Raw genomic sequence first — 19,860 nt, 5'->3', positions numbered from 1 at the left:
TAGATGGCTTCGTATGACTATCTCAGAGGCTTACACGCAGGCAGGCCTGCCTGTTCCAACTTCTTTTTCTGCTCGGTATGTGGGTCCTTTGTGGGCATTGCTGTGGCGCCTCGGCTGCTCCGCTTTGTAAGGCGGCCATGTGGTCTTCTGTCCAGACCTTTCTAAGGTTCTGTGCATTTGATACCTTCGCCTCTCAGGAATGCTTCCTTTTGGGCGCGGGATTCTCCTCTCAGCGCAGGAGCGTCCCGCCCTTAAAACGACTACTTTGGGACACTCCCAAGGTCTCCCTGTGGAGCCTATGGACCCTGAAGAAGAAAGTGAAAGTTATGGTGTAAGTACTTACCTTTTGTTAACTATTTCTTCGAAGTCCACAAGGCGCCCGCCCTGACACACATGGCTTCATATGAGCTATCGTACTCGTCACTGGTTTCCGGTCTCCTTATCTGTGAGTGTGATTCTTGAGTGTTCCAGTTTTCCTTCTCTCTTATCCTCCTCCGGCCTTTGGCTTTTTACCAACTCAGGTGCCTCTGGCTCGAGGTGGGGTATAGGGAGAGTGGACCCAATGCATCCTGGGAGCTGAAAGCTTTATAACTGCGTGGTGCCCAGATTGGTTCCCATCACCTACACCCCAGAGAGAGTTAACAAAGGTAAGTTCTTACCATAACTCTCATTATCCAACTTAATTTTTTCTAATTCAATTCAAAAGATCCACATATACTAGGTCTATAACAATCTGTTACACTGCAAACTTATATCTGGCTTTCTAAATTATATAATAGTGCAATCGGCAGAAAAAAGTAGGCTTTATTATAGTGCAAATGGGATGCAGTTTTATATGCCGGCGGTTGATATACCGACGCTGCAATCCCGCCGCGCTGGCATAATGCCGATATCCCGATGGACAACAGGATACCGACATTGGCATCCCGCCTGCCGGATTCACAAACGTCCAGACGGCGGGTAAGTATGAAGGTAAGCCGGTGGATGGGGGTGGTTAGGATTAGGCACCCCCTCTGGAGTGTTAGTGTGTGGGGAGAGGGGGTTAGGGTTAGGCACCACTGGGGGGGATTTAGGGTTAGGTAACCCCCCAGGAAGATTAGGTTTAGGCACCACTAAGGGTGGGTTGGGGGGTGAGGGAGGCAGGGTAGGGTTAGATTACTTACCTACTCGCGTCGGGATCTCCTGCTGTCGGGCTTCCGGAGGTGGTATTTGAACCGGCGGCTAAAGAGCAGACCTGTTAGTGTGCACAAACATTACACAATGGAATCCAGACAAAATTAACAGAGTTAGTAAATACAGTAGCAAACTCCTCAGGGTCTTTCGCTAACTGTGGAATGCAGTTTCCTAAAGTCCTGTCTGTACATAAACAGAGTGTTACTTGCTGAAATGGAAACTGAACTGCAAATACAATTAGATCCTCTGCAACCCACTGTGTGTTTCCTGATGCACATTGTTACAACAAGGGTTGATCCTAGTTCCCCTTCAGCTAAAGGACCTGGACGTGACGTCAGTGAGGGCAGAAGTGCGGTTCCATGCCTTGATGGCTCAGTTTTGTCTCAACTGTAGTATCTGGCCACCTATACTATAAATTTGTACCCTCACGCAGGGTTGCATAAAATTGGATTTAAAAAAAAAATCCAAAAACGGATTTATTTGATTTAAATCAGTTTTTTTGGATTTAAATTGGATTTTTTATTATTATTTTTTTAAGTAAACATTTTAAATTCTTAAACGTTAGTGTTTTTTTTTTTAAATTTAATTAAAAAAAACCTATTTAGATCAAATAAATCAGTTTTTGATTTATTTTTTTTTAAATCCAATTTTATAACCCTGCGGCCTCACGGGCTCGCTTCACTCACCACATGTTACTATTCCCATTCTAAGTCCATGTGGATAGTAACTGATGACGTAAGGGTCCTGTAGCTGACGGGGATCTAGCCGCAATGTTACAATAGGCCTCAGATACAAAATAGTGTGCATAAGTTTATACCTTGCAGACAGACAATCAATGACCGTAGTCTTGGCCCCAGTTCACACACAATGAAGATTACAGTCGGGAAATGAATGTGCATGTCTTCTACCAGATAAATGGATATAGAACCTATTACAGCGCTGCGAAATATGTGCGCGCTATATAAATAACTGGTAATAAATAAATAAAATATATAACCAGTTTGTCACAACACCGTGCCCAGCCTACGCTCAGATACGCCAACCTGATTTCGCTGGGTAGTTGTGACGTGGGTTTTACTTAAGTTGCCACCATGAAGAGTAAGAGCGAATGTAAGAGCGCTCTTACATTCACCAGACACTTAAATCTCACTTAAACTCACAATTATTACATAAATGTAGCATGGGCCTCTCCAGGCACGTGAATTCATTAGAGCACAGAGATAACACTGATAAAGTTTTAGGATTTATTGAGAAAATCTCTCCAGGGTTAAGTTACAAGAAAAACAGGTAAATAAACCAGACATACAGTTATAAATGCACAGATTGATTCAGATGAAAGAAAATGATAAAGAATCGGAATCCTAAGTTGTCTTACGCAGAGATCTTTAGGGAACCTGTGTGGAGGGAGACCACGATAGACGCAGATGGGGAACACTCTTAGCACGCAGCTACTCCTTTACAGAGTGAACACAGACAGGCCCTCCTCCCTGTCTTCCCCATGTGTATCATGGCTGTCTGTCCCTCCCCTTGAGAATGTAAGCTCTTGCGAGCAGATCCCTCTACCCTCTTGTGCTTCTCCTTACTTTATTTTCATCTACTTCTTACTCACCACTAGGACACCTAACACTTGGTTGCTTATGCTCTGTTGCTTAATTGGGTGTTATGGCCACCAATGTATCAATGTATATTATCATGTCCTTATCCTGCATTGTATTGTATTGTATTGTAAGTCACTTTTTTGGTTATGTACTTTGTAAGGCGCTGCGGAACACTTTTGGCGCCATATAAATAAACAATAATAATAAGCAGTACATACATAAAGATGACCTGGGATGACTCCCTCAGTCATTGCTCTGAGTCAGAGTGTAGATACATTTTTCTGGAATTTGAAGATCGCTGCCCCCCTGCCAACAACTCATTTCAACTATTTGTTAGGTCCACCTTGAAAAACACTAAAGCTGGGTACACTATTAGCGTTCCCGCCAGGCTGTTTTAGCGGGGCGCCGCTCCCTGCCCGATTTCAAAACTGCAAAATGAGCTCGGCCTTTATGGCGGCTCCCTGCTGAAACAGCCTGCCTGGGGGGAGGGGGGGATTGCGGTGCAATGCTCACCGCCGGTGAATAGATGTTTTGCACATGCAGTGAGGGAAGTGCTTGGGGTCAGCCCAGCATGTCCGCAGGTGCGCACACCCCCAATAGTTATGAAAAGGCGGCATGTCCTAAGGATAAAACCCCCTTTTTGCTCACACAAGAAAGTACTCTTTTTACGGGCCGGCAGACCTAGAAGGAGCAGTACACTATGCAATATATGGACGACGACATTCACAGACATATCTCATCGGCTGTGCAGAACGGTAGATGCCGATATATCTTGCAGCTATATCAGTGCATGTGCATAATGGCAACCTGCCGACTGACCCATATGCCGCCCCAGGAACCGCTGATAATGATGACACTACAAGTTCCTGTGGCCAAGCATGTTGGGTGGCGGACGGGTAAGTATGTATGCACAATCTGTTTGTGCAAAAACATGCCAAGTCGTGATCCATCATTCAGGTGTATACCCAGCTCAACGGACCTAGTCGAAATAAGTTAGTGGCAGAGTGATTACCATCTTCAAAATTTATCTACACTATGATATAAGAACAGTGAAGTAAGCAGGACATACCATACTAGAAAACCAGAAAAATGATCACAGACAGAGAATAAATGATCTGATGATCAATTATTTGTGTGCTGAGAGCATCAGCACAAGAATAGTGAACTTGTTGCATTACAGCTATAATAAATCTGGTTTATAGCCTTTATAATCTAGGCAGTATGTTGTTAATGTGTTTTAAAGGACCTAATGTAAAGTACAAGTTGGGCTACATAAGCGCAACTAGAAACCTTTACAAATAAATATGCATGCTCCGATAATTTGCCAGAACTTAACATGTTTGACATTTGCTAGCTAGAGGAGTACAAACTGTTTAAAGCTTTTTCTGCTGAAAGAGGAGTCTTGTATAGGTTGACCAACAGGAAGGTCTGTTTATTTGAAAATTACCGTCCCCCCCCCCCCCTCATTCACTGCAACCTCTCATAAATATGTCTCATTCTAACATATGTTTGTAAATGGTAATAGCAGTGTTTTTATTACGCTTTTAGGTGCAGTGGTATTTTTTAAGTCCCATATTCAATATCTTAAAAAAAATCTTAAACAATGTGTCTGGACTGCTACATAAATGACGCAAAGCGGATAAATAACGTTTGCCTAAATAATACTTCATCTAGTATGAATATTTTAAGTGTTGTGTTTTCATGATCTGGGCTTAACTTTGTCCTGTCCTACATAATAATTGTACAGTGCAGCTATGGAGAAAATTTCTCAGGGCCAGAGATGTCCTACAGAAGAACCATAAACTTCTCTGAGCTCAGACTTTACAGTTATGCCTGCACCCTTTGGAGGGAAAGGAATTTTTAACATCAACAGCAGAGAGCTGCGCTGGGTCCCACCTATCATGAGTGACGTGTTCTCCACTCCATGGCCTTAGTTGGAATCTGTGCTGTGGAATGTGGGCAGCATTGTAATGTATCCCGGTATGAGTCAGTGTGTCAGTCTGACACTGCTGTAGTCCGGAGAACACTTTGGGACATTTGTACCCAGCCCGACAGTTCTGTTTCACCTCTAAGATCTTAGGACTTTTTTGGGGAGGATTTCTGAAAATCTACAAGAAAATAAAATGATGGAAATTCAGTCCAGGATCCACCCTGACATTCCAGAAAATGGAGAACTGCCTCCCATGGAGGTCACCAGCAATTTTGTGCCTGAAGAAAGTGGGGGAGAGGATGAAAAACCAGTATCGAACTTACAGAGGAGACGCAGTGATGTTAAAGTATACAAAGAGATCTGTGACTTCTACGCCAGATTGTAAGTGCTCTTACTTGGATTATTGGCTGCAGTGGTTAATGTAACCACCTAATTTAACACATTATTTTGGCTAATGGAACATGTGACGGATGAAGCATAGGAGTCAAAGATTTTGCCATTGGCAGAGCTGGAAGAGATGTTGCTAAGGTGCTCCAGGGACTGCTGTAATGAATCATATATGTCATGTCAGTTGTACTGTCCACACAGTGGCTCCGTCGTTATTTTACATTCAGTGTCTGTATGTTGTAGTCAGTCAGTTGTATGTGCATCAGTAGCCCTTTACATGTTCTATCACTGCACCTTTAGGAAACTGTTAAATGCTGTTAGTAGAACTTCTAGTTTGTTTTTGTGGAATCCGGGTGTAAATGTGTTTTATATTTGAAAGGTCCAATCTAGATAATATTATGGAAGTCTTTTTAAGGCTTAAAATTGGTGATCCGATAGTGACCATCCTATTTGAAAATGTTCACCATCCCTGCTCCTTCTCCCTAGTTGTGTTACATGGAAGTTTTTATATCTGGGACAAATTTATGTTTTAAACCCAGTGTTTTGCTCAGACTAGTAGTAACACCTGTTAAATCCATATCTACATTCTGCTCAGCTATGGAATTTTGATACACTTGTACATAGGGCACTTCTAATGTAAAGTATTAGTATACCTAAGTAAACTGCTTTGCCTTTTTGTTATACATTGTGAATCATGGCACTTTATGATCACTTTCTTATAGATATAATTCTGACCGCTCTAATTTATTTATAAACCTTAAATTGAAGCAATTAACGAGAGATCTTAAAATATACCTAGAGTAAGAAATAAAATAAATGCTCAGGGAGATATTCAATTGTTGGTGCCAGCAGCTGTCCTCCCTTCGCGCCCGATGGAGCTATTCAATTGTTGCTGCTGTCGGGCGTGAACTAGTGCTGGCTCCAACATTTCAGCTCGCACCCTTGCAGGGTGGCGAGCTGAAATGCGCGAAAAGTGACCTGTTTAGGGGCTCAAACGGCACTTTTTGCTATCGCGCCAAGCACTATGGTCGGGTTTAGTTATTTTACTTAGCTAATCCGATGTTTTTGGGCGCAGTCGGGGTGATAATCGGAATCCATTGAATACCGCCCCGCGATTTCCCGTCACTTTAGACAATTAGATAAAACAAATGCATACCACCCTCAGTGTCTTGTCTGTCTCATTGGTGGCGATTCAATTATGTTATAGCGTCCTATCTCCTGTTTAAATTGACGAGAGATCAGTGGGCACCGACGACAACCATTGAATTCCTCCCATTGTTTTATATGTTAGTTTAACCTGTAAAAATGTATTGGATCTTGCATTGTGAGTAGAACCTTTTTATTGTTAACCAATAATCAAATGATTTCAGTTGAAAATTTTCACATGAAAGTAATTGAGTGGAAGTGTTTTGCAATCGTGCAATTAATGGGGGGAATCTAAATAGTTTCGCCGGAGGCTTTGCAATAATGGGTGCCCAACTGTGCAATTCAATTCTTGCTCAGGTTGGGCGCAATAGCACTGGCATTTCTGCTCGCACCCTCCTGAGGTGAGGAGCAGAAATGTGCAGTAAGTCCTGGTTTTGGGCACAAAAGCATGCAGGCATGGTCAAGAGGTTCAGATAATGTTCAGAATTGGGAAGAAATTGGATGCAAGTGACTTTGATTGTTTGTGCCAGATGAGGTGGTCTAAGTATATTCAGAAGTTGCTGATCTCAACTGCGTGATGATGTCAATATGCACCAGAATCTAGGTTAATGGAATATATTCAGCACCTCAATTAACCTAGGCTGCTCTGGTCACACATCCTACCCGGTGCTAGAAAGGTGTGCCTAATAAGGTGGCAACTGAGTATGTATATACAATAAATTATTTTATCACGCATTATAGAGGATATTTAGTCATTACAGATTTAGGGCCGTATTCAATTAGAAGCGAATAGCTGAGATCCGCGAAAAAGTATCGCCGATTGTGACTTTTCACCAGGCGGAAACTTAACTCCATATTCAATTTCATCCGCTTTTCGTGTACTTGAAAAGTCAATGCAATATAATAGGCAAAAAAGATTCGCCTCTGAATAGCAGGAGAAAATAAGTGCTAAATTTTTATTTTGGGGTGCAAAGGTGGGGAAACAACTCGGCACCCTTGGGACAGCCCCCCAAAGGATAACTGCGTCAACAAACCCTAAAAAAAAGTGAGGAAGACCCAAAAAAAGTACTTTGAATTTGGGGGTGCTCTAAGAAGGGGTCAAGTGTTTTTGGGATTGCTGGTGGTTTTCTGATGGTGGAGATTCGCAATTATTAAAACTGTACTTTAGAGACATTAAAAGATGCTTGCACCCATTTTCATATACCCCAAATTTGTGGCAATTGTGCGATCTTAAGTACCCCAAACAGTTGTATTATGGCTAATCGGGCACTACTACATTGTTCCCCAATGTTTCTGCATCTTTTGGGGGGTTCATGCTGATTTCCTCGATTCTGACACTAGTTTTCGCCTATTCTGACTTTGCGTGTGTCCAATTTTGCGTCCTTTGGAATTATATAGGGAGAATGGCGGGTACGCACGCGAAAAGTTTCCGCGGCTAATATACGCAATGTAGGCGAAAAGTTCAGTATGCAGAACTTTATCGCAAATGCAAAACTAATTGAATACGGGCCTTAGTCTGAATTTTCATATGAACTAAACACACACTGATTCATTCGGTCAGAAGCCAGTTAACCTACCAGTATGTTTTTCAAATGTAGAAGGGAACTCAATTTAACTCCTCACCAGCCCGCCCCTGTTTTTAATTGAACCCATGACCCCAGCACTGTGAGGAAGCAATGCTAAACATGCATTATTATATTGTATGTGTCAGTAATAATCTACTTGCTTATTTTATTACCTTAAACCTGTAAAGTATGACCATTAATTGTTTTTGTTTTTTTTCTTCCAGCAACATGGCAAATGCTCTGGCAAATGCGATGTGTGAGCGCTGTCGGTCTGGCTTTGCCCCAGCAGAAAAGATAGTGAACAGTAATGGAGAGCTGTACCACGAGCAGTGCTTTGTGTGTGCTCAGTGCTTCCAGCAATTTCCAGAGGGACTGTTCTATGAGGTAAGATGTCAGCTCAGGTCTTTGCCATAAGGTGGGTACACACTGGAAAGATATATCTGTAGGTCGACTGATCAGATATATCAGCATACACACTGAACACCCTACTGAGCAACGCTAATGCTGCTGCTGTACCGCCGGCGTCACTTCCGGCGGATTACTTCAGTGCCTGGGTTCAGCTGCACATGTCCACTTGTTCCGGTGGGCGCGATCAGTCCCCTGATGACCAGACAGTTGAGTGTTGTTGGGACAGTTAGGATAGTATATATAGACTATACCAGCATTCTATGGTTGATATTCCCCTGAAGACGGTTTAACAACCGAAACAGCTGTTGGGATCAGTAACTGGGTAGGATGGTGAAACCCCAGGGAGAATCACTCAGGTTACTCATGTAATGTATGATATGCTGAAGATTATTTGTATGCTGCTGGATGCTACATTGTTCCATTATGTGAAAGAAAATACAATGGAGGTAAAGAAATTTTTTGATTCTAACATAAGAGAATGCTGGTCTTGTCTGCACCAGGACCCCTGATGTAGCTTTTGGAAAGGATTTATATATCCCAGCGGTCGGGAATGCCGGCTTTCAAAAGACCGACAGCAGCATGAGGATCCCGCCGGGATAAGTATGCTATACCTGCCCCCTTCACCCCATAAACATAACCCTCCTTTTCTCTACCTTAACCATAACCCACCCTACCCCACACCCTAACCCTCCCTTCTCCGCACTCCAAACCTAACCCTCCCCCCTTAGTGCCTAACCCTGACCTCCCCCCCAGGGCGCCTAAACCTTAAACCTAACCCTCCCCTCCTCCGCAGCTTACAGTTAAGGGTGCCCGCTGTACATATGATTGGAATGCCAGCTGTCGAGATCCCGGCATTGGCATCTCCACTCATGTCGGGATTCCGGTGCCAGTCTTCTGTCCCCAGTTCAGGATTCCGGTGCCGGGTTTTCAGCAGTTGGTATCCTGATCGTAGTTTTTTTTTTTTTAGCTATAATATATATATATATATATATATATATATATATGAGATATTTTTCAGCTATCTAATGATTGGTTAGTGCATATAACCTTACCAATTGTTCAGGCCGATGTGTCTGCGCTGACATCACAACTGGGTGGACATTTAATGTTGCCCACCCAGTTGAGATGTCAGTCACTGGCACACCCCTGAAGCAAGTGTAAAGGTGCCTAAACACATAGCGATGTGCTCACAATCCCACGATGTGTACGATTTCCCCCTGAACACTCCCCGGGAGCTCCCTGGCAGTCGTGAGCACGATTTGGTCTGAAAAAGCTGCCAATTTGACACACACACTATCGTGCCTCCTAAACTATCCAGTGCATCCTGACTTGAGATGATCAGATCTGAAGATAGGACCTGCGGGGACTCGCATCGTGATCATGAGTGGGGACTCACAATTTGGGCATATTTTACACGATCTGCCAGATCGGGTAAATTATCGCCATGTGTGTAGGCACCTTAAGGAGGTCAGCGGGTCACCTGTACACATAGCCAGACGTGCTGATATAGCTGTAAGATATATCTGCATCAGCTGTGCTGCAGGGCAGATGCGATATGTCTGTAAATTACGTTGTTAATAGACATATCATTTGTACACACTCACCGATCATGCTCTACAAAAATATTGCCCGTTCAATGGAACAGGCGATATATCTGTCAGTGTGCACCCAGCATTAGTCATATGGGGCTTGTATGTGATATATTTGTTTATAGCTCTTTGTCGTAACATTTTTCATATTTAATTTGCGCACATTACGCAAACCACACCCCCCAGCATTGTCATGCCCATTTTTAAAATTGCATTTGCTTGTGGAAAAGCTGGGCCACTTGCTCTTGTTTGTCCCCCAGGTTGAGTTGCCAGCCAGACCCTTTTTTTTATAGCTGTTAAAAATATCTACCTGGCCAAGCAGGTTGCATGGGAGCTTTCATTTATTAAATTAGGTAAATCTGTCGGCAGGTGTCATTAGTACTTAATATTCAAGTCACTAAAGCAGAGACCTAAATTTGTATTTGATGATGTAAGACTGTCCTGGAAAGCTGGGTTTTGTTCTGTTGCAATCTGTTTTCTTCCTGTTGCTCTTGAATCACTGTAAGGTGCTGCATCAGCCCCACATCTTCTGGTTAAACTTTGAGGAGTTTTCCAGTTAATCATTTGCATTTACATTGACACCTTGTGATCAGACAGCACTGTAGCCTGCCTTTTTTAGTTTTGATTTGTCTCTTTTTATTTACTAAAATGATATGTACCACTTCCTCCCCTGTTAGTGCCCATGTTGCTGCAGTTACACACACCTGCCTATGCTGCATATAAGCCAGTGAAAGGAAGTGATGCATGTCCCAAAGAATGTGCATCGATAGTCTGCTTTATGCTGCAAGCTCTTCAGGCTATGGGTTCTTCCTTTTCAGTTACAAGCTAAAATATACACACGTCTGAAATTGAGTATTGCTTATTGTTTTAAAGTAATTGGACTGATCTTAATGGTTTAATCATTTTTTAGCCGTACAGTTGTTTGGAGTCTGTCTTTTTTGCGAATGGTAATTGTCTAATTTCTTCTAAATAACATTTTTAAGAGAAAACTTAGCTGATATTTGTATATCGTTACCTTTTAATAACAACGTATTTGTATTTAGTATTTTTAGCATGGATTTTGCATATATTTTTGTTTTTAGAAATATTGTTGTGCAATGTGCTACTTCACAAACCTATTGTATTATTACATTGCTACAACTTTGTATGCTTGTAACACATGAATACTACTGTAACTGTAAATAGTGCTTTTTTTATAAGTTCGAGTAACAGCAATCGAAACAATGCACTGTGAAAAATCATGCAATTTGTACAAAGAAAATGTGTCCATAGTGTCATTTTGTTATTGTGCCACTTGTCCCTTTACTTATATGCAATATGAAGACTACAGGTACACCTGCCCTGATTGCATCACTTTGCAGTTTGTACTCCTATATTAAACAATCCCTAGGCATAAGTGTAATAAGGATCTCCTAGTAACGGCAAATGCGGATTAGTGCCAAGTCATTGTGTGTAGCCACATTGCTGATTGATCTGGTTGTAGGATCATATGGACAGACTGCATTGGGTTTCCCTTATTAGCTGAGATGTGATGTGAGATTTCCACATTCAACCCTGGACTATATGCAGAAACCTTTATTTCTATTTCAGACTATTGTGCTCTCAACAGTGTGTAAACATCTTGTTTTAACTCATTTAAAGCTTGTTCCTATTTTACCTCCTTAACATTTCTGTATAGCCTCCCAAAATGTTACATGTAATAACTTATGTATGTACACATGTGTAGTCTTGACACTATTGGATTGTATTTTTCAGTTTGAGGGGAGGAAGTACTGCGAACATGATTTCCAAATGCTCTTCGCCCCTTGCTGCCATCAGTGTGGTAAGAATTCTTGTCTTTCTCTCCTGCTGTAGAGTTTTCTTTCTTTTGTAAATTGAGAAATCTACCCACATCGGATTTGATAGCCTGTGTAAGACCAGTCATGTGACATGGTAAAAAATGGTAGGCATACTTGTTATCCTGATGTTGCCAACTTCGTCTGACTGCCAGCTCTAGATCGAGTTTGACCAAGATGTTGACTGAGGTCCACACACAAAATAGGCACATGATGAGCATTTGTCACATTCAAATATATTCATTCAGGAAATCACTATTCTTTTTTTTCCTTCCCTAGGTGAGTTCATCATTGGTCGTGTTATCAAGGCAATGAATAATAGCTGGCACCCTGAGTGCTTTCGCTGTGATCTCTGTCAGAATGTCCTGGCAGACATTGGATTTGTGAAGAATGCAGGCAGGTGGGTGACTGCTGTTTTTTCACAGAGACACCAGAACTGTGATTTATAAACCTGTTTGTGTTTTGTAAACCAGGGGTGGTTAAACCAGTCCGCAAGGACTGTCCATGTTTTCCAGACCACTACTGGATCTGTGGAATGTGTCAGGAATGAATGCACCACATCTTTTGAAATGTGACCGTAATGAGTACACCTGTGCACCAGCTAGGTAGTCTGGAAAACGTGAATTGTTAGAAGTCCTTGAGGATCGGCTTGGCCAACCCTGTTATGAACTGTGTGGGCAAGTTGGGGAATGCATTACTGGTGTCACCTTTCTGCATTATTTTACATGATCTTGTTAGTTTTTTTTTTTCTTTAAATGTAAACCGTTTTTATTCTGAAATCTTGTAGTTGTATCGTGCAGTATAATAACTGGCCATTTGCCCTTTTTATTTTGACATTCGAAAGCTATAGATATGCTTATGCTTACGTCACGTTCTCATAGCCTTGTATTGGGTGGGGGCAGGTGTTTTTTTTTTTTTTTTCGTGTTTTTTTTTTTAAATAGTTAATACAAAAGGTATCAAAGATGACCAGAAAATTCTGTACAATAATGTGATTAATGTGTTAAGAGTTTAAGAAGAATATATGTCTTATCCATGATAATAATGTTACTTGTTTTTCAATGTAAAGCTTAAATATGGTTTCTCATTCTAGACACTTGTGTCGTCCTTGTCACAATCGAGAGAAAGCCAGAGGACTGGGAAAGTACATTTGCCAAAAGTGTCATGCCATTATTGATGAACAACCTCTGATATTTAAGAATGATCCTTACCACCCTGATCATTTCAACTGTGCCAACTGCGGGTATATTTCCATATTTCCTTCTGGAGAGATAGATTGCTTCCATAGTAACTATCTCTTCATTCTTGTGTGCTGCTATCTGGGCCCAGGTATTGTTTGTGGGTGTGGCCCCAACTTGTAACCTGCCCACTACGTACCGCTGAGCATCAGCAGTGTCTCCTCTCTCACTGCCGGATGTGTCACTGCGTTACTATACAGCGCCAGCTGCTTACTTGGGCCACGCCAACTGGCCCGGATAAATAATCCCCACTCCCATCCGCTCTTAGTACAGGGGCAGCTTCAGGAGGAAGGGGGGCAGGGGATGTATACGGTACAGAAAAATTTGTGTAAAAATCCTGTATTGATACATTTTTCAAATCTTTATAATTCCAGTAATTAAACATGCACTGCAGCTGGTTTTAGAAAACTGGGTTAGTAGTATAAAGCTGTTTCAGTGGTTTAATTAGAGTTAAACATGATGTGATAGGGTGCAAATATACTGTATATTTATATCTGGCTGTTTTTTTTTGTCGTTGTAGAAAAGAGCTCACAGCTGATGCCCGTGAGCTGAAAGGAGAGCTGTACTGTTTGCCCTGCCATGATAAAATGGGTGTTCCGATCTGTGGAGCCTGCAGGAGACCAATTGAAGGTCGTGTGGTTAACGCTATGGGAAAGCAGTGGCATGTTGAGGTACAAAGGAAAAACATGTTATATATGCCTGTGTGTGTATGTATGTGTGTGTGTATGTATGTACTGTGACTCAGTGTTCCTATTGTCTTAATTTGTTGTCATCTTCTTATTTCAGCATTTTGTTTGCGCTAAATGTGAGAAGCCTTTCCTTGGCCATCGCCACTATGAGAGAAAAGGACTGGCTTACTGCGAGACTCATTACAACCAGGTCAGTGACATGGGATGTACATGCATGAATGCAGAGGCTTGTGCTAAATGGCCTTGGATAATAATGAGTAAAGTTTTGTGATGTGATTAAGAGTAAATCTGACAAACTCAAACCAACATACAGGGGTATTCAAAATGGGAGCGAAAAGTCCGTGCTGGACTTTTCGCTCCACATCAGAGATTTTCCAGGGATAAAGTATCGGGCGCCTGCCCGCTTTATCCCCGTATTCAGTATAAAAGCTATGAAAACGGGAACCTGCAAAGTGGGATCGGCGAAAAAATACGAAATTTTCCTGGAATAAATTGTAGGACCCTCCTAAAACTGTAAAAACATGGGGGATAACTATGGGTACCCCCATTTTAGCCTGCAAATGAAAGTCGGGGATTTAAATAGCGGCTGCAGGTGTTTTTTTCCCGACATTGAAGAAGTGTTGCAGAAGAGCATTTGTTATTTTTTTCGTTTTTTTTTAGTGGTCCCATCAAATTTGGGGTACATGAAAATGGGTACTAGCATATTTTTAAGTCCCTAAAGTCTTTATTTAAAAATTCTGCAAATATGCACCTGCCGCTAATAACCTATTCTAGAAAACACCTGCCGCATACTTGCAGAATAGCCCTGACCCGATTTCCCTATTTTTAAACACTTTTTTCCATTTTTTTTTTTTTTTTTCACCCCAAATTTAAAATTATTTTATTGGGGTGTCCCAATTTCTTTTTTCCAACTTTTTTTGACACAGTTTATTTTAAAATGACATTCCCAGGGATGCAGGCTATTTGTTTTTAAGCCTGCACCTCTAAACCCCAATTCTGCACTTTTTTTCGACACCTATTCAGTTGTGAAAAGTTATCCCCGTTTTTTTCAAAGACTTTTCGAACCTGCGAAAAGTCTTTGAAATTGAATACGGTGTAAAACCAAAACCAGCTAAAATGACGTCATCGGTGCGAAATTATCGCAAAAAATGACTTCACTCCATATTGAATACCCCTGATAGTGGTTATTTTCAGTCATTTCTATTTTTCAGCTTAATTTCCATGATGCTACTTTAGGCCACAGATTTGTTCTTCTGCTTTATGCAAATTTAATTATTATTTCTTGTAGTATTCATATATACAGTAATTTCAGCAAATGAATTAAAAATGGCAATCTGCCTCTGGAAACGTTCATGCACCCTAGGTTATGCTGAATGGAAGGGCTGATACATGCAATTTGGAAAGATGTTTGAGAACAATAGGTTATTATCCTGGTTTAAGCCATTTCCTAAAGTGTGACTGCTTGCCCCTTGACAGCTTCCCTCCAATCTTCTCTGCACTTTGGGTGGGTGTCCTTATGGGAGTATGTTTCATTGTTCGCTGTTGATAGCGGTGTACAATTTTTTCCATTCAATATTTTCAACTTGCTCCACCCCACACAAGCATAGTATCACCCTAGGTAGCTTCAGTAAAGTATTGTTTGCACATGGAGATGCCCAATTTCATTACTCTTTAATCGGTAGCCCATTCATTTGTTCCTGAAGTCCTGAAAATTGGTTCTGCATGGAATCATGCGGAAAATTCCAGTGTAATTCCTCTGGTTATTTAAAATTAAAAAAAAAAAAATATATATATATATATATATATATATATATATATATATATATATATATATATAAATAAAATACTTGGCTCCCTGCATTGTAAACTTCTGTGGACTGCCTAGATTTTGTCCATTGGTCACGTCTGGGATGGTTGCCACACGCTGAAACCTCACCGGTATTACATTATCTACCAGCTCTTCATTGTACAAATTATGCTCCGTAAAGGGCCTTAGAAATATAGTTTTTAGAGGTATTACTTGTGCCCACAATGCAGCTGGCTGTTATACCTGCAACTGGTTTAGCCCCCTCCCTGTCACATTTTGTAGCCACACCAAGACTCCATATTTGGTTAGATATGGCATAACATATCTTGTCTCCTTCTACTCTAATCAAAAACTCCTCTTTTTATATCTTAAACATTATTTTTGCTTCCCAATGATTTTTTTAGATTACTCCAACTTCAAATTGTGCCTTTCCCAGTACAGTAACTCAGTTCCTTTGTTCTTTTTTTTATTAGTATTATTATTATATTTTATTTCTAAAACACCACAAGTGTCTTCTGCACCGTACTATCGGGTAGACATACAAATATTAACAGAGCATTACTACAATATGCAACAGCTAACCATAGTGTAAGTAACATTACCATAATAACACAGACAAGTGAGTAGAAGTAACATTGGCAAAGGATGGGCAACTTTCTATTGTTAGAAGGAGCAAGCTATGGTGAGTCATGGGGTGGAGTCAGTTCAGCACCCAATGATCCTATAGCCAACGTATGTGCAATCTAACCGTGACAGTCGTTGAAGTGGGAAAAAGTAGACAAACGGGCAGGGTACTGATTATATGCTAGTGTTATTGGGAGAAGAAGAGGGAAGAGGGCCTTGCTCGTAAGCACTTGCATACTAAGGGAAGAGTTTCTTCATTTGAAGAGTTGTATTTTTCTGGCCTCCATAAAACGTCTTTCAACCCATTCTGCTATCTTTCTTACTGCAGAGCGTTCCAACCTCTCAAAATGTTTTGATAAATGACAAAGCATATATACAAAATTTGGTAGATATAAAAATGGTTCAGATGAGGATTATACACAGAGTACATCACATTAGTGTGTTTACATGCAGTGACCCTTCCCAGTGTCATGTTCAAGATGAGACCATTTCCCATATGTGATATCACCATGTAGTAGTTTCATCTCTCTATGGTGCCCACACTGGCTTTGGCACCTGGTGAAACACCTTTTCCTATTGAGTGCTGACTTGGAAATTTGGTTTTTGTAGCCTTGTGCAATGAGTTGGGAGGCATTCATTTTACCACTTCATTATTATAAGGCCTTCCTTTCAGGTATTACCAGAGTTTGTCCAGATAATTTTTACAGACATAATCACATTTTGCTTGGTTATTTTGATATAATTAGTAACTCCTCTTGTATAACTGTGTAAACAAGAACATATGCTAATTACCAGATCCTTTTAGTGTATCGTCTAGTTAGAATCATATTTTTTATTTATATTTTTTTTCCTCTAGCTTTTTGGAGATGTTTGCTTTCACTGCAACCGTGTCATTGAAGGTGATGGTAAGTATTCACCCTCTTGTAAAGGTCTTTTTATCACTGCAGCTAAGTTAGTGGCACTTAAACTGTGAGATTTCTTTAAAGCTTCATTTGGTTTTAAATGAAGCCTCGCTTCAGTCAGATCCCTATACAATGTACGAGACAGAAGCAAATGGGTAAAACTCAATGAGTGGAACGAGTACATATATTACATATATACATTCAATATTAAAAAATAAATATATATATATATTAGGGCTCGGATTAGTTCGGATTTTCCCGTCAAAAAAATGGGTCTCAGAGGCAAAACGTCATCTTTCATGGACTTTTGTCCATGAAAGACGACGTTTTTGGCGGGAAAAATCTGAACTAATCCGATCCTGCACATCAGCATTCTTCACCAATTTTCTTTTAATTGTTCTATATGGTTATGGTTTTAATTTGAACTTTTACCACATAACTTGCAAAGCCATATTTTCCTGTGTTACTGTCATGGGGCTGGTGGTGCTGCACATGGTTATAGCTTTCATTTTGCTTCTGCTTCATTGTAAGGACTTCACTGGAATGTGTATATGCTCGTTTGAGTTTTCTCTAGGTCACAGGTTCTCAAACTCTGTCCTCAGGACCCCAAACAGTGCATGTCTTCCAGGTCTCCTCACAGAATCACAAGTGAAATAATTAGCTCCACCTGTGGATCTTTTAAAATGTGTCAGTGAGTAATGACTACACCTGTGCACCTGCTCGGTGACCTGCAAAACATGACCCGTGTGGGGTCCTGAGGACCGAGTTTGAGAACCTCTGCTCTAGGTGTTATGGGGGGTTCTTGTAGTCCAGATACTGAAGAAGATTTATAATACATTGCCTAAAATAGGTCTGAACCAACATACATTTTTACCTGTGCTATTCAGAGCAGCAGCTGCTTGCATTTTTCTAGTTTGTTAGGAGCTGAAATGTGCTTTATTTATGATAAAGTATTGTCAGGGCATAAAATTAGACGAGCATGTGGGCACTACTACTGCTCCCTCCTGACTAGCGCAAAAGCAATCCATATACTCAAGACATTTATAGAATAACTGCCCATTGCCTTTCTGGGACTGTGTGAAACTCTCAGATCATGCACTGATTTTGTAAATGCTACTATCTAATAGGTTGAATAACTTTTCGCTTCATTGGTTGTTAAGTACTCTAGAATCATACACTAAATGTACCTGGTACAAATAATGTGATTACCACATAACCTGCTGGACTGAATAAACAATCAGAAAAGAAGCAAAATGTTATTGTACAAACAAAGTATATAGAAGCTGAAGGTATTATTATTTTCCTTTGTTTTCCTGTAGTTGTGTCTGCCCTGAACAAGGCCTGGTGTGTGAACTGCTTTGCATGTTCTACCTGCAACACAAAGTTAACTCTCAAGTAAGTAGATAATGGAAATGCTCAGAGGAAAATGGAAGTTTTTTGTTATAAGACTGCAATAAAATAAACTTCTTTTTCTCACCGATGTTATCTGAAATTGCCTGACATTTATTTTTATCAGTAATAATTGGACATGCTGTAGAACTGCTCCAATGTAAGGACCATGTTCTCTTTTGTTTATTCTGTAAAAATCTTGTAAATATTTGAAGGAAAATATTGCTACCTTTCCACTTATTGCTCAGTAAGCCATATCCACCCCTGCTCCCATGGGTCCTGAATTGTGCCACGGCTTATTAAGTTCCCCTGCAGCAGTCCAAAAGCATTTCAATCGGTTCATAGCACTTCAAAAAAACCTTATAAGTGCTGATGAATGCTTGAGTTCCAGGAATCAGGGATGTACTGTATATGGGTGAAAGTGTAAACTGTACTCTCTTGTATTACACCTTCTCAAATCAGGATGTGCTTGACTGAGAAGCACTGTTGACTACTGTCTGTCTCTTGATGGCCCCCAAGGTAATGCTCACAGCCTAAAAATAAATCAAGATGTTACAATCCCTTCACATTCAAGCATCTTATAAGCCTTTTATGTAGTTTTTTTTCTCTTGCTTTCTCTATCAAACTTGCTGTTCTTTCTTTCCTTGGGATTAATAAAGGCATAAATTTGTAGAGATAGATTTAAAGCCCACTTGCAAGACCTGTTACGAGAAAATGCCGGATGAATTTAAACGTCGTCTTTCCAAGCTTTCAAAAGACAAAGAAAAAAAGAAAAAGGGATCCTGTCTGTGAACTATTTCCTATTTCCTTGTCACATGGGTTAGTGGCCTTCCTGTGCGAGTTTGTATTACACTAACTAATTGGGGGAGGTTACAGGTAGGTTAGCAATGATGTATTAAGTCATATATATGCTTGGCTGTAGATTTGAGGAATCTGCATAAGAGTATTATGGCCAATTGTCCAATTAATGGAGGTGCCCAATCCATCTGTTGGAATATTGGCCCTCATTCAGAGCCGTTCGCTATTTGCGGTCGTTCGTTCAAAAACAAGGGGTGGCTATTCAAATGATCCGTTCGCAAATTGCAGTCTGTTCACGCCTCTAAGTCTGAACGAGCGAGCAAAACATACGCTCGTTTATTTGTTAAAAACGCCCCCTGGCCGCTCGCACCATACGTCATGTCCGCTATTTATTAGATTAATCGAGTACATCGACCAGCGTATGAACTGCTCGCTATTCTTGTGGTTGGTGTTTGCTACCACAAATTTGCGAGCAGTTCTGGCTATAAAATAACCCAGTGACGTCGTCAATGACGCTGCTGTATTAATTATGCACACCCATAATACGCCCGTTTTGACCTTTAAGCACGCCTGCGTTCGGATCTCCACTCCCCATTTTCAAGCACCTTCCCCTGTTACCACCCACATACGCCTCATTCTGTCACTCAAAATAGCAGGCACTCGCTATATAGCGTACAAACGATTTTTGGCCGCACTGACTGGTTCGCGCATGCGTACTAAAAACCGTACGCATGCGCAGATGTGCAAACATCGCTCGGAACGAGCGTACTGCCGCTAACGAGCG

At 40.9% G+C, this 19,860-nt stretch overlaps 1 protein-coding gene across 5 annotated transcripts in view; it reads left to right on the top strand.

Moving 5' to 3' along the window:
- LIMS1 (LIM zinc finger domain containing 1) overlaps positions 1-19,860 on the top strand; it is a 110,452-nt gene that overhangs the window by 87,592 nt on the left and 3,000 nt on the right. For 2 of the 5 annotated variants that reach the window (XM_088445977.1, XM_088445975.1), the window contains exons 2-10: positions 8,024-8,183; positions 11,552-11,618; positions 11,911-12,031; positions 12,723-12,872; positions 13,388-13,538; positions 13,654-13,746; positions 16,844-16,892; positions 18,209-18,284; positions 18,938-19,097. In XM_088445977.1, the coding sequence (XP_088302103.1) occupies positions 8,024-8,183; positions 11,552-11,618; positions 11,911-12,031; positions 12,723-12,872; positions 13,388-13,538; positions 13,654-13,746; positions 16,844-16,892; positions 18,209-18,284; positions 18,938-19,070 (1,000 nt within the window). In that variant the 3' untranslated portion in view covers positions 19,071-19,097. Of the gene's footprint in view, positions 1-4,752; positions 5,083-8,023; positions 8,184-11,551; positions 11,619-11,910; positions 12,032-12,722; positions 12,873-13,387; positions 13,539-13,653; positions 13,747-16,843; positions 16,893-18,208; positions 18,285-18,937; positions 19,098-19,860 lie in introns of those variants that run through there. The other 3 variants (XM_088445973.1, XM_088445974.1, XM_088445976.1) reach the window with 3 other exon arrangements.

This window comes from Taudactylus pleione, unplaced genomic scaffold (assembly GCF_031769625.1).
Source record: "Taudactylus pleione unplaced genomic scaffold, aTauple2 ptg000391l, whole genome shotgun sequence".
NCBI classification, from domain to species: Eukaryota; Metazoa; Chordata; class Amphibia; order Anura; family Myobatrachidae; genus Taudactylus; species Taudactylus pleione.
This window is presented reverse-complemented; position numbering and strand designations above follow the sequence as displayed.